Source organism: Platichthys flesus, chromosome 21 (genome assembly GCF_949316205.1).
Source record: "Platichthys flesus chromosome 21, fPlaFle2.1, whole genome shotgun sequence".
NCBI lineage: Eukaryota > Metazoa > Chordata > Actinopteri > Pleuronectiformes > Pleuronectidae > Platichthys > Platichthys flesus.
In genome coordinates, this window is record NC_084965.1 from 3,561,591 (window position 1) to 3,575,494 (window position 13,904).

At 42.7% G+C, this 13,904-nt stretch overlaps 1 protein-coding gene across 2 annotated transcripts in view; it reads left to right on the forward strand.

The window, feature by feature from the left end:
- Positions 1-13,080, forward strand: part of myo3a (myosin IIIA) — a 34,945-nt gene extending 21,865 nt beyond the window's left edge. Inside the window, exons 20-37 of one of the 2 annotated variants that reach the window (XM_062379012.1) lie at positions 260-413; positions 497-585; positions 672-801; positions 1,309-1,391; positions 1,545-1,586; positions 2,592-2,666; positions 2,959-3,039; positions 3,120-3,325; positions 3,414-3,525; positions 3,685-3,847; positions 3,933-4,019; positions 4,106-4,229; positions 4,312-5,596; positions 6,078-6,222; positions 8,825-8,916; positions 9,531-9,571; positions 11,908-12,210; positions 12,483-13,080. In XM_062379012.1, the coding sequence (XP_062234996.1) occupies positions 260-413; positions 497-585; positions 672-801; positions 1,309-1,391; positions 1,545-1,586; positions 2,592-2,666; positions 2,959-3,039; positions 3,120-3,325; positions 3,414-3,525; positions 3,685-3,847; positions 3,933-4,019; positions 4,106-4,229; positions 4,312-5,596; positions 6,078-6,222; positions 8,825-8,916; positions 9,531-9,571; positions 11,908-12,210; positions 12,483-12,597 (3,327 nt within the window). In that variant the 3' untranslated portion in view covers positions 12,598-13,080. The remainder of the gene's footprint in view (positions 1-259; positions 414-496; positions 586-671; positions 802-1,308; positions 1,392-1,544; positions 1,587-2,591; positions 2,667-2,958; positions 3,040-3,119; positions 3,326-3,413; positions 3,526-3,684; positions 3,848-3,932; positions 4,020-4,105; positions 4,230-4,311; positions 5,597-6,077; positions 6,223-8,824; positions 8,917-9,530; positions 9,572-11,907; positions 12,211-12,482) is intronic. The other variant, XM_062379011.1, reaches the window with a different exon arrangement.
- The last annotated feature ends 824 nt before the right edge of the window (positions 13,081-13,904 follow it).

Below are 13,904 nucleotides of genomic sequence, written 5' to 3' on the forward strand. Positions count from 1 at the left end.
TATCACTAGAGGCTGTTAAATCACAAGAGGGCAACAAGCTATAGAGGTTAGATTTATTTTAGTTTGGAAAGCTGGTTTATGTTGTCAGATGCCTCCAAAATGCAATGTTTTTATAGTTCTTACTACAAAGTTTAGTTTTCTTACTATAATGCAATGTGAGTAGAACACAGCTGGGATACAAATGGATTTATTGGTATACCTGGTATTTCTGCAAAACATTACGGGTACATTTTCAAAGGTGGCTCTCCTTTCTGTGCAGGATGAATATCTGAATGAGGAGGTGGACGCTCGGATGATCGAGTACGAGGACAACCGACCTCTCCTGGATCTGTTCCTGCAGAAGCCCATGGGGATGCTGTCGCTCCTGGACGAGGAGAGTCGCTTCCCACAAGCCACCGACCAGACCCTCGTAGGTCAGTGGGAATCGGAAGTCTCAATGATGATGATGACAATGTTTTTGAGAGGATAATTATTAATGTGCATCTTGGAAATGTAGAGAAATTTGAAGATAATCTGAAGACCAAAAGCTTCTGGAGACCAAAGCGAGTTGACCTTGGCTTTGGGATCCACCACTATGCCGGAAAGGTATTAAACATTTGGTCATAATACCTTTTGCATTAGTTTCTTTTTAAAACTGAAACTAGTAAACGTTTGTTTTTTTTTTCCTCAAGGTGATTTACAACGCTGCCGGCTTCTTGGCCAAGAACAGAGACACGCTCCCAGCCGACATCGTCCTGCTGCTGCGGTCGTCAGAGAACGAGCTGATTCGCAAACTGGTCACCCACCCGCTCACCAAGACAGGTAGAGAGGAGGCCGGGCTATAGTTTCTACCTTCAGGACAAAACAGAAGAGAAACAAGACAGAGGTTGTTTACTACACCGGCTCACAGGCAGCACTAAATACACTCTGCAAGTAAAACAAAAGGCTATTGTTACTCTGTCCTCCGTTCTCTGCAGGACATTTGTAATAAGCAGCTTTCCCGTCCTTTTCTTGGCCGAGCAGCGAGCCAGCTCTGTCAAAATCGACCTGCAAAGCCAATAATCACATTATCGCTCTTTTAAGTAGTATTGAGCGTTGCGTGACAGTGTGCGGTTGTTTCCAGTGACCCGGTCGACTGCAACTCACCAAAGGGAGAAAGTAGTGAACCTGTTTATTTAGGTTCTTATGGAATCAACTCATCTTGATACACATTAGTTCATAGTGAAGAGCTGCTTTGTTTCTGTAGATGGTTTCTGGAGGAACTGCCGGGTCTCCCTTGTTGAGGGCACTTTTCCACTGACCCTCATCTTCTCTGTGCTAATTTGACAGGGAACCTCGCCCACACCAAGGGCAAAGTTATAAACACCATGTGCAACCCGCGGACCCCGACACGCACCATCAACTTCACCAAGGTACTTACAGCTCGGTCTAAATTATCACTGCACGATCTGCTCCTGAGCTCTTATTCAGCCTTCTTTCATCTCTGTATAGTGTTTTCCATCAAAACCGTAATCTCAACTTATTTTCCTGTCATTTTCTTTTCCTCTGCACTTCCTCCTTAAAAGATGGGAGTGTTAACCCTATACACTGCTTCTTGTTTCAGTGAGGTAATCAAAAGATGTCCATGCAGCCTGTGCTTCAGTGTGATACACCTTCACTCAGTCTAGAGCTCTAGTAGCTGGTGTAACTAGTAGAAGCAGTCACAGCTTTATATCTACACTGTATAATAATGAACAATGTATACAATCCGTTATTATAGAGTCAAATAACTAAAACAAGCATGTGAACATACGCAAGACGGAATGTGAAATACAGACCATCTTTGTATTTGGTCCATGTCCCATGCACTAACATGGAGGAGGCAAGATCTATGACCCATACTGCAGCCCACCACCAGGGCTCGATCCAGATGACCTGGTTTCTCTTTCTGTCAGGTCATCCATCTTGGATCCTTGCAACCTGAATAAATAAACATCTGCACATTGGACTTGTATCAAGTAGACGATTACAGTTTTATTCAGTTAAGAAATGATTCAAACTTTACATTTACATTTCAAATCATCAGTGATCCGTCTCTTTCAGTCGCCGATGGCCTAATAAAATCTCCTCCTGGCTAATTAATGGCAAAACTTCAGTAACTCTAGTAAATTACTTCACAATGTGGAAGTGCACAATTTGCATTTTCTTGCCGTTAAGGCTGTGAGGTAATTATCTCACCTAAAAGCACAATGACAGGAGCTACGTTCAAATGAACCGTGTTCGATGAGTTCCTGAATTCGTTTCCATTTATCTGCATATGAGACACAGAGCTCATCAAGATGCGTCGCATTGAGGAAGCCGATGAGTTCAAACAACAGCAAGAGGCCGATGGTTCGTTATAAAGCTGGTTCTGCTTAGTTTGTAGATTTAGAGCTTGTTACCAAATAGATACTTCAAGCAAATAGTAACATTTCTATGCTTAATTTATAATGTTCATGTTGATGTCCGTGTTGTCTTCAAATACTGTGAATACTTGAAATATTTCTGATTTTAAACGAGTTGCAGACCATAAACTTAATTTGGCACTTTTTAAATTTGTTATTGTTTATCCATTTCATGAATCTCTGTTGCAGCCTGCGCGGGAAATAAAGCTCATGCCTGAAAAAATAAGCTTTCTCGTTGCGCCTCTTGATGGCAGAGTGCAAACGGTGATTGGTGATTTTTGAAAAAAAGATTTTTGGAAAAAACACCTATTTGCTTTGAGAATTCTAATGGGAATGTGTTTTTCTTCATTATGACTCGACGGCGACAGGTGGGCTGCAGCCACCACCGCTGCTAATGCTTTACATTAACCCCTGCTCAGTCTCTTTATTTTGCCCTCTTACGCTCTAATACCTTGGTAGCTTAAGTGCACCTTGTAAATAAAAGCATTAGTAGAGTAGAGAGAAGAATAAATCAGAGCACAGGATGATTTTCTTTGTCACATATTTAATGTTTCAGGCGGGGGAACAAGGAGACGTCCCGTACCACCCGAGAGAAACAACCAACATGAGAACGCAGACCGTGGCCTCCTACTTCAGAGTAAGATTGTGTTCTTTTTAAAATTTGCACATGTCAAATATGTCTTGTCGACTCTTTACGCTCTTCTCGCCTCTCTGCAGTACTCTCTGATGGACCTGCTGTCTAAGATGGTGGCGGGGCAGCCTCACTTTGTGCGCTGCATCAAGCCCAACAACGATCGCCAGGCCAACAAGTTCGACCGGGAGAAGGTTCTGGTTCAGCTGCGTTACACCGGGGTCCTGGAGACCGCCAAGATCCGACGGCAGGGCTACTCCCACCGCATCCTGTTCGCCAACTTCATAAAGAGGTCAGCAGGTCGGAGTCAGGGGAGGACACAGATGATTTAAGGGATTTTAAACTAATTGACCCTTTGTTGATTGCACCGGTTATTACAGATACTCCATCTTGGCGTTTCATGCTAACGAGGAGCTGGATGTGACTCAGGAAACCTGTTCAACAATACTGGAGAAGGTGAAGCTGGAGAACTGGGCAATGGGGAAGACCAAAGTAAGTACAGCAGTTATTTTAACTTAATTTCTTTGTTATTTGCTTTTGTATGTGATTGATCTCTTGGTAAACAAACCAATACAATCAACATGACTTGCACCTAAAGTATGACTTGATTTGATAGGATGAACAATAAAGAGGTTGCGTCTCATCTCTCAGGTTTTCCTGAAGTACTATCACGTGGAACATCTGAATCTGATGGTGCAGCGGGGCATGCAGCGACTCGTTCTGCTCCAGGCTTACATTCGAGGCTGGTTGGGAGCCAAGCGCTACCGACGGATATTAAAAGAGCGAGAACAGAGCGCTCTGGTGCTGCAGTCAGGTCAGTAATCTGCACCGACTCATCAGTTTCCTGGAATATGAATGAGCCACCGAGCAGTCACGCTAATTCATCCTCTAATCTCCAGCTTACAGAGGTCAGAAAGTTCGGAAGAGGGTCACCGATGACAAAAACAAAGCAAAGCTTGAGGCCTTCATTGTTCAGTTCCAGGCTGGTGAGAACAAACCGAGCTCAATCATTTATCCTTCACAATCCCATCTTGTTATGAATTATATCAGATTATGTTTTTCTTGTCTTCAGTTTGCAGAGGCTATCTCGCAAAAAAGAAATACAAGGAGTTGGTAGAGGAGAAGAACAAAGCTGCAACCAAGATTCAGGCTCGCTACAGAGGACATAAAGAAAGGAAAAGCTTCAAGAGAAAACGGTGGGACAAAAGCAAAACACAAACATGTAAAACTTAAAGATGATGAATTAGCTTGACAAAGATGTAACAATTTTCTTTGAAGGGAAGAGAAAGCGGAGAAGGAAAAGGCGGAACAGGCATCTGAACCAGAGAAAAGCACTGAAGACTTGAATCCAGAAACTCAAGCAAACCACGAAGAGGAAGAAGCTAAAGCTGCCGTCGTTCTCCAGAGCAACTACAGAGGCTTCAAAGAGAGGAAAAAGTTTAAGGAGAGGAAACAGACGATGGCTGGGTCTGAGGTAGAGTCACCTCCAGACACGGCGGTGGAAGGGGATCAGGACAGAGGTGGGAAGGACGCTACAAGCAAAGAAGGAGAGAGGGAGAAGATAAAAGAGGAGAATGAAGAGGATGAGGAGAGTACGTACGAAGCAGAGGAAAACGATGACAGCGACCACACACAGGTGGCAGAAGACGAGGAACATTCAGAGGTAGCAGATGAGGCCGTTATCGAGGACAGGCCAGAGGCAGATGCTGGAAAAGGAGAGCGGGAAGAGGACAAGAATGGAGAGGAAAATGCAGCAGGTGAAGAGGAAGTCGACGTTGAGGAGGAAACCAAGGCAGCGACTGTTATCCAGAGCAATTTCCGAGGTCACAAAGAAAGGAAGAGGTTGCAAGAAGAAGGTAAAATCCCTGCTAAGAAACTTAAGACAAGCACAACTGGTGAAGAAGCGGCGCCAACAGCGATCAGCCCTGAAGCTGAGGACGACGTGCAGACATCAGAGGACGTCTGCAGCGATGGAGCAGAAGAAGAAAAGGAAACTCAAGAAGCTTCTTCGACATCCGGCGACCAGGACGAGACCAAAGCAGCCGTGGTGCTTCAGAGCAACTTCCGTGGCCACAAGGAGCGCAAACGACTCGAGGAGGAAGGAAAGATCCCAAAGAAAAGGAAGAAAGAAGAGATCTTCCCTGAACGTCCAAAAGAAGGAGAGGAGGAAGAGTTGATGCACACAGAGGAATCGGTGCCGGAACCCCAGCTGGACGCATCTGCTGAGAACCAGGACGATCTGGACGAGGAAAAGGCTGCGACTGTCCTGCAAAGTAACTTCAGAGGCCATCGAGACCGAAAGAAACTGAAAGCAGAGCAAGAAGCACGGAGGACAGCGAAAGAAGGAGAGGAGGACAACGAGGAGGAGGTGGTCCTGGACGTTTCTGATATAGTGATCGAACGTAGAGAGGAGAGCGATGTCGAAAAAGAACGATTAGAGGAAGAACAGGCTGCAGTGAAGATCCAGAGCAACTTCAGAGGGTACAAGGACCGAAAGAACCTGAAGACCAACCAGCAAACAGCACAGAGAGAAGCTGAGGAGCTGCAGAACTTCTCCAAACAGGTACAGTAATACCTTCAGAAACAAGGATGGACGATTGTCTCCACTTCATCCCGATGTACAAAAATCAAGCCAAACTAAATATCCCAGTCATCAGGCTTCACCCTGTTTTTAATAGCATCATATAACTAATTAAAATCATGTTAATTTATCACCAGTTACCCGAACACCTACATTTATTAGTTTCTTTTACTAAAAATCAAAGTAGCATTTGTAAAGCAAAAAACATAGGCAGAAACAGGGTAACCCGTATACATGAGTCATCCATCAGTCGTTCATTGACATAATATGAGATCGTGATCTCAAATTAATTATCCAGTTATCTCGAGATGTTGAGTTAATTATCCCATTATCACAAAAACTAAATTAACTTGTTATCAAGGGAGAACAGGGGAAGATAATGTATGATTCGGTACGTTACCATGTCACCTCTCTAACTTCTTATCTTCTCACGTTATTATTTCCGTTCCATCTCTTTCAACAGATCGCGAAAACGTCTCAGGACTTCTTGGCCCTGCAGGACAAGTTGAACGAGATCATCCAGGCCCATCAATCAAACCCGGCGAACAACGGCATGTTCGTGAGAGGCAAAGCAATCAATGGCTTCTCTCCCCAGGATCACCAATCAAGTAAGATAAGAGAGATTGGCTCGGCAACAAAGATAGATTGTAAAGCAATGAATATAACGCAGGATGTGGCCGCGGATTAACCCGAGGTTAATGTGCAGGTTTGGTTCCGTTGTTGAAAAATGGAATCATCAGATAATTCAGAAAGATTGACTTCCTGTCTGAGGAGGATCATCTACCATCGGCTCCTGAAGCACTAACAATCAAGTCTACATTTCAGCTTTGATTTTAAATCCAGGATTAAAGGCAGGAATCCGTCTATATTCAATATTATATGGAAATTAAAAAGGTAAAGTTATTACGATCTTCTCACAGTAGAAGTGGATTCTAATCAGAGGTTGTTTTCATTCTCTCTCTCCGTCTTGATTAGCTCAGGAAACCCGGGAAAGTCAAGTGCCAAAACCCGAAGGCCAACATCTGATGTGTCATCAAATGTGAAGTTTGATTTGCACTGCTGATAGGTGTAATTGCTTTGAGGAGGATGGGGGAGCGGGGGGGGGGGGGGGGGGGTGAGAGACAGTAAAGAGACAGTGAGAAACGAGCCGTCGTCCTCGTTTTCTCAGAGGAAACGAGGACGACGGCTGAAATGTCACACGTTCGAGGAAACGATGAATAAATTCAATAACACAGATGATTGTGTTCTAATGGATGACATCATGATGAATCCACAATTTGATTTTAAGTGGCTTTGAGTTTTATTAAAGGGAGAAATTTGTCTAAAGAATATTTCTATATAATTATTATAATGAATGCAGTGTTATTGTCGTCTGAATAAAAAACAGATGATGCAACTTTTGACAAACAGCAGCCCAGGTTACAAACAAGGGAAGTTCTTGATTAAATATTCCTTGAACTTCGTTTTACATGTTGCTCGTCATGAAGGTGATTTCACTAAGCTGAATTGTTATGTCTTTTTAAAAGTTGTCAATACTTAAAACATATATTATTTTAAATTTTGCCTTTCTTGCTGGGATTAAGATATTGATATATATTGATACAGAGCCAGTTTGTTAGCTTAGCTTAGAATAAAGACTGGAAATAGAGAGAAACAGCTACAAAAACAAAGTATCTAGTTTAGTGTAAACAGCTTTTAGTGACTTGACAATATAAGCTTTATATAAATACAATACATTTTATCATATGTACATACACATGCATGTATGAACCACAGAGTTCCAGCAGTGAACAGTCGCCTTCTAACTCAAGCGTGTTTGCCCTTTCCAGTCTTCTCTGGAGCGCAGCACATGGCCCGAGGGAAAGCAGAATAATTTATCTGGGTTATTTCCGAGGGCCGATGCATCTCTGTATGAAATTGTGCTTTTCAGCCCCAGTGGGTCGTTTCTCCATCGACAGTCCGGAGTCGTCCTCGTGAATTCCACTGACGTAATAAACCTCGTCAGATTCGTTTGTGGCCCGGACAGCGACGGCAGAGGACTGCCACTCACAATGTTCTCCATGGCGAAGGTCATCGCATGTTAATCACGTTTTGTGAGCGAGCGCTCTCAAACAATTATGGCGGGAATTAATAAGAGGGTGTGTGAAGGTGGATTTACTCGTTTGAGCAAACGCAGAACGACCTTTGAGTTGCTGGAGAAAACTTTTCACCTCCTTTACCTTCGGGACATAATGGATTTGTTTTTCTACCCGTTTCACCCTTTGCCTGAACAGTGATTAATATCGAGCAACAAGCAAAAGGTCATTGTGATATTCTTCTAATTGCATCATCAGATATGAGAGATATTGTGTGAGTGTGTGAGATCACCAGGAATATGAGACATTGAAATTAATGCAGGGAAAGAAAGAATAAAGCAAAGCTGACACCTCATGGATCATCACGAGGTTACGCCACACTTTGCTCATGTCAGAGGTTGTTTCACATTATCTCTGTTGGAAAAATTCAAAGCAGCCAAAAGGCCTTAGGGTCAAACTGCAGCCTGTAAGGAGGGCAGCTCGATATGCACAACAAAGTCAAAGGTCAGCGCCGGCTCCAACTCGTGTGCATCGATCTGTGTGCGTGACGTGTGACTCTCCAACCGACTGATCCTGGTCACGTCACACAGCTTCCTTCAGTCTGCTCTACACGTGTGGGAGCAGTGAAAACCATATCTGGACTCAGCTTTTTGAAGGTCATCGCCACTTTCTTCATCATATGTCCACCTACACACCAAGTGGAACATGTATTTGTTTTTCCCCTCAAGGCTAAAAGAGCCAAAAATTTTGTACTACTCCAAAATGTTAGTCAGAGTGAAATTCTGCCTTCGGGCACCTGGTGACCTGACGGATATTAAAAGGTGGCAAACACGTATCACAACATCCTTAATGGAGGCCGACCAGGGACCTTAATCTACCGGTCATGCTCCTCCCTGGTTCACCATCACCTCTACACTGCCCTTCTAGAACATCCTCATTGTCCCATACTGGGGTTCAAATGAAAGAAAAGAAACTAAAACCAGCTGAAAGTCTGAATTTAGATTAATCTACACACGTCTTTAATTGTTGAACGGCATTCTGGGAAATGTAGGCCCTGTGAGGGAACACGTCTCCACACGGGATATTTTTACTGTGCCTGATGTTTGTGTTTTTAAATGGTCTCTGTTCCCTTCAGCTCAGAAGACGGTGTCGCGGACCCCCCGCAGGACGCAGCAGCCCAAGACCCTGAACACGCCAGAGGACTCCACCTACTACAACCTGATTCATGTGAGTGAACGATTTCAGATACTCGTCCCACACAAGGCTGGTCACGTGACACAGTAACTGCTCCAACCACCTGTTGGTTTTCAAAACGCTCGATTGATTTTCCCCTCTTCTTTCAGACAATGTCATCAAATGTTGCCTTTTGTAAAGTATCCTCAACGGTGACGTGTGATTCTGAGTCAGTTCCTTTTTGTTCAACTTTCTCCTGATGTGTTTTTCATAATTTCATTGAACAACAGCTCAGAACAAAGAGGCTTGTTTATAAAGCTGCAGCACTTTGCCTGGTTGACCGATTTATATTCTGTGGACATAACACAACTCATCAATAAATTTTCATTCATCTTTCATTTTAACACGTGGAAAAGAATAGCAACCTTTTATAAAAGCAACATTTTTCTTTTTATGAAAATGAAGTCATCAAAACAGTTTTTATTAAATAAGGCTGAAAATATTCAAAGTATATAAGTGCCTTATTATTGATTGAAAGGGGAATTACTATCAAACTTTTAAAACAGTTGTTCCTCAACTCCTCGTGAGAGGGGCTGTGAACCTCTCTCCTGACACTGAATGTAGATTATTGATTCCTAACAACCTGTCCTCTGTCTCTGTGCACACAGCGCTGCGTCCAGGATGAGAGACGCAAGCCCAGGAAAGAAGAGTAAGTGTCTGTGTCTGAACCTCATTGTAATGACCCGTAACCAGTGCTTTTAAAAAGCCTGCTTGTCCAGAGCTCCCAGTACTAATAAGCCCAATGAAATTTAACGTTTTGTGTGGTGGTATTCCAGTGTATAGATATAAAGATTTGAAAAGGAGGTTGTAGAAAGTGTTTGTACGCATATATACAGGATTTGCCATACAGGCGACAAGGTGAGAATACCTACCCCCCCGCGTCGGGCTGATGATGAAGCGATAGGGCAGCCTGAACAAGCACTGTGCTTTATCACAGCGCTCTGAAGAGACGCACACACAAACACCTTCACATACACACACACACACAGTCCGACAAAGTGCTGAACATCAAGGGTAATAATTTGTTAGCAGATAAATAAGGCCGGCGATGGACAGGAGCAGTTTACATGCATCATTAAGGACGAGAAGGTCAGCGGGAAAGATGGCATCTCTGGCTGAAGCTGACAGCAGTGGAGGACGGGAGAGTGGAGCACGTGGGTGGTGAGGAGTGAACACCGGAGAGTAGACAGAGGTAATGAGAGTGAAGACGTGCAGAAGGAGGAATGAGGAGGGAGAGAGTGATCGTGCATAGACGTCTCCATTTTAGAGCCGATATCAAAAATATCACCGCTGACATGTGTTTTTCTCTACTCGTGGAAAACAATAGAGATTCAGCTCACGATGCTTTTTGTATTTGACATTTAAAGCACGGAGAGTAAAAGTCATTCTGATAAGAAATTCAACAGGAAGCAAAGTGTGTTATGTTTCCTAGTTTGTTGGAACAATCAGAGGAAAGTAGTTAGCAGGAGCAGTGAACCGAGGATGAACTGGCTCCTGAAACAGATGAAAACTGCTTTCAGCTGCCGTGTCGGGCCAGACTCGTCCCCTGGAGCCTGAACCGGGGCTAAATAGACAAGAAATAGGAAATGGGCGACTGCAGATTAGAATTTAGAGTGCAAAGCCATAAAAGTCAAATTTTATTCACTAAATAATCAAAGCTTTGTCTAGAATGACAGTATGTTCATGGTTTACTCTTTAGCAGTCGGACTGTTCAGAAGTTACAGCTTGTAGCACCATATCTGAAGATTTCGTTTGTTTTCCATGGCTCCAGTACAGGGGATTCAGTTTTGAAACGGGTCAGTGTCAGTGAAGCTGCAGCACCGGACTCATAGAGAGACTGATTTCCGATAGCGTCTGATTATGTGTGAGACTCATTGATCTCCACGGGGAAACGATTGTTCCCTCGCTCCTGTTCACATGGAGGTCAAAACGAAGTCTGGTGGGCGGATCCCTGCAGACGGACGGTTTGACCATGAGAGTTCCACCATGACTGTGATATGAGAACATGTGGACATGAAGAGGCCTTTGTCTTCTTAAACAAACATTTCAACAACTCATCTCAACGCTATTATCATTCAGGGCAACTGTAAAAGGACATTTCATTTCAGAAACATGCTTGTGAAATAGAGGAAACATTAAAAAAAATGCAATCTACACAACCTGGAAACTCAGGGATTTAACAAAGTTATTTTAAAATGACTCCAGTGTCAGATTGAGACTACAAAGTGAGACCAAGTTCCAGGAGGAGGAAAAGTTAGTTTCCTTATTAAGATAATTTAAAAGCTCCACAAGAATAAATATTAGAAAATAATTATTGTAGATTTATTATCATTTATAAAAAACAGCTAAAGTGAAACATTTACAATCTCAAGTGACACAGCAACAACTTATAGTAAAAGTAAAGCAACAGCTAAAAAGCAATGAAGTATAATTGAGTTTATATGGAGTTTTCTTTATGTAAAAATCCTAAAAGTCTTTTGGAAAACAGGTAGGAAAATGAAAATGTGTAATCTTTGATCATGTTTTCCGTTATAACAACATTTACTTTTTATTTGTGTCACTGGGACTCACATGAGATCTCAGCTGTGTGACATCCGGGCTTGATTCAAGTCTCTAAAAAGTAAATTAAGAAACAAGTAAATTAAATACAAATATACACATTAACAATAAATATAACAACATAATAAAAAAAAAAGACCTTAGTGTAGGTTTCACTAAACTGGAGGTCGTTGGTTCGATGCCCAGCTTCTCTGGATCATCCTGAAATGTCTTTGCACACTGAACCTTATGACTGTTCATCTGTGTTGCTGCTTGATCTGTGAATAAGACTGTAAAGTGTAAAGTGTTTTGAGTGTTGATAAAAGTATTTATGTATATCCTGCTGTAGTGACAATAACAGAAGTTCATAGTGGGGCTTGATTTCCCCAGACTGGGTGTAAACTGGTTTTAAAATTGAGATCCATCCATCTCCTATTTGTGCCTCAGTCCAGGGAAGCTTCTGGATGTGGACGACTACTACTACCGAGGCCTGATCACCAGCAGGTCGGAACCCTCCATATCCACAGAGGAGACGTCCCACAGCAGCAGCATGGCCGAGAGTAGGCGCTCCTCGGTCAGGAGGCGCTCCACAGTCAGGAGGCGCTCCTCGGACATGAGACGCTCCTCGGACAGGAGGCGCTCCTCGGACATGAGGCCGCCTGATGAGCAGAGACCAGCCGCTGCCGGGAGACCGACCAGAGAGCGAGCCGCCACTGAACCAGAGCCGCCCAGACCTGCCAAAGACAACAGGTACAAGCTTCTTCACCTCGTGGAGTAGAAAGAGTTTTTACAGAGAAGTGGTTTTATAGCCGGTGGGACAATAGAGTTTAACCCCTTTTGATTCTCTGCCTGACAACAAATAGGTTACCAACAGCTCAGACACATGATAAATGACGACTGAAGATAATAAACAAGAATCCTTACGTCTCCTCTTCTGATTCTTTTCGTTTCCACTCTCTGGTTGTGTTTCTCTCTCCATCCTTGGTTCATTTCCCTGTTTCTCTCTGGTGATGTGTCCACAGGCGCTCCGTTCACAGGACGACCTCCACAGAGAGCCGGGTGGAGGACAACCCGTACGACTTCAGACATCTGCTGAGGAAGACCTCGCAGAGACAAAAACTCATCAAACGCTACTGAAAGCAGGACGGAACCTTTTTACCCGATTGTTGCACAAACTGTACAAACGTGAAGCGTCATACAAATATCACAAGTATCTGAGTTTCACAGTTACCACCAGTGTAATACAGCACAGCAGGGGTTTGAAGGTAAATATACATAATACAATGTTACACTGTTTAAACTTGCAGGGAATGTTGCTTTTATTTATCTCATTTGTAAACTGTACTTTTACTCATATTTCAAATTTTCATTTTTTTTCTTTGCTCGTCCAATTTGTGTGAGATTGTTTATTTAAACCACAGATGTGATTTTATATAATGTCCATACTGTAGATCATGTAAATATGCAGAAACCTGCTCTTAACACTTTCACCGTTTTTTGATGAATGTGTCTTCGGGGAAAAAATCTGCTTCTGTGTCGTCTTGTGGTAAGAAATGTAAATTCTTCTGTCGGCTGCAATCATCTGGTTTGTCCATGTAAAAATAAAATATTTTCAAATTCCTTGTGACATTCAATTTATCGTATTCCCGTGTGAAGTCAGGTTATTTTTTAAAGAAGTAATCTCAGTATTATTACTGTAGTGTCCAAATGTGTTAACATGAGCAGCTGTGTCATGTTTATCAAAATCCTCTTTTTCATATTGACTTGGACATTTTTCTTTGAGATTCTAACTTTGACCTTTTACGTGACATTTTAAAGGAGAGAAATCTCCCTCAGGGGGTGTAAGTGAATCCCCGACAACACACACTGACACAAAAACTATACACACAACCACATGCATCCTGAAAATAACACACAGACCACCAGAGAACAACTGGGATATGATCCAGTTATCCTATGACCCTGATTAGCTGGTATGAACAGTATCTGCAGATGAAAAACAAAAAACATCTTCTTATGCACAAAACATTAATTCTGCAAAACAAACGTTAATTTACAGGCACAATTTGACGCTATAAACCCACTTTAAAGAATCATAGCTGTACACAGAGATTATCATGGTTTTGCCAGAGGGGTCACTTTATTGTAATCGTTCTTCTTGGCACTAGATGGCTGTTGGTGATTGCCTCCATGCATCATAACAGATGTGGCTCAGTGTAGTTTAGACGCCTGGAGGCTGCGTTTGCTCTCATTCAGGTAGGATATAAAAAACAGTGCAGGAGGTGACAGTGGTGGATTGTAACGAGTAATCTGTGTGATTAGGCTGTGACAGTATTAAGAGTATTGGCTTGTTTCTTTATCTTCCTTTGTTTGCTTCATCCAAAATAAACCAGTGTCCATATCCATAATTTAAATGGAATAACTGGTGAAACAATAAAAATCCA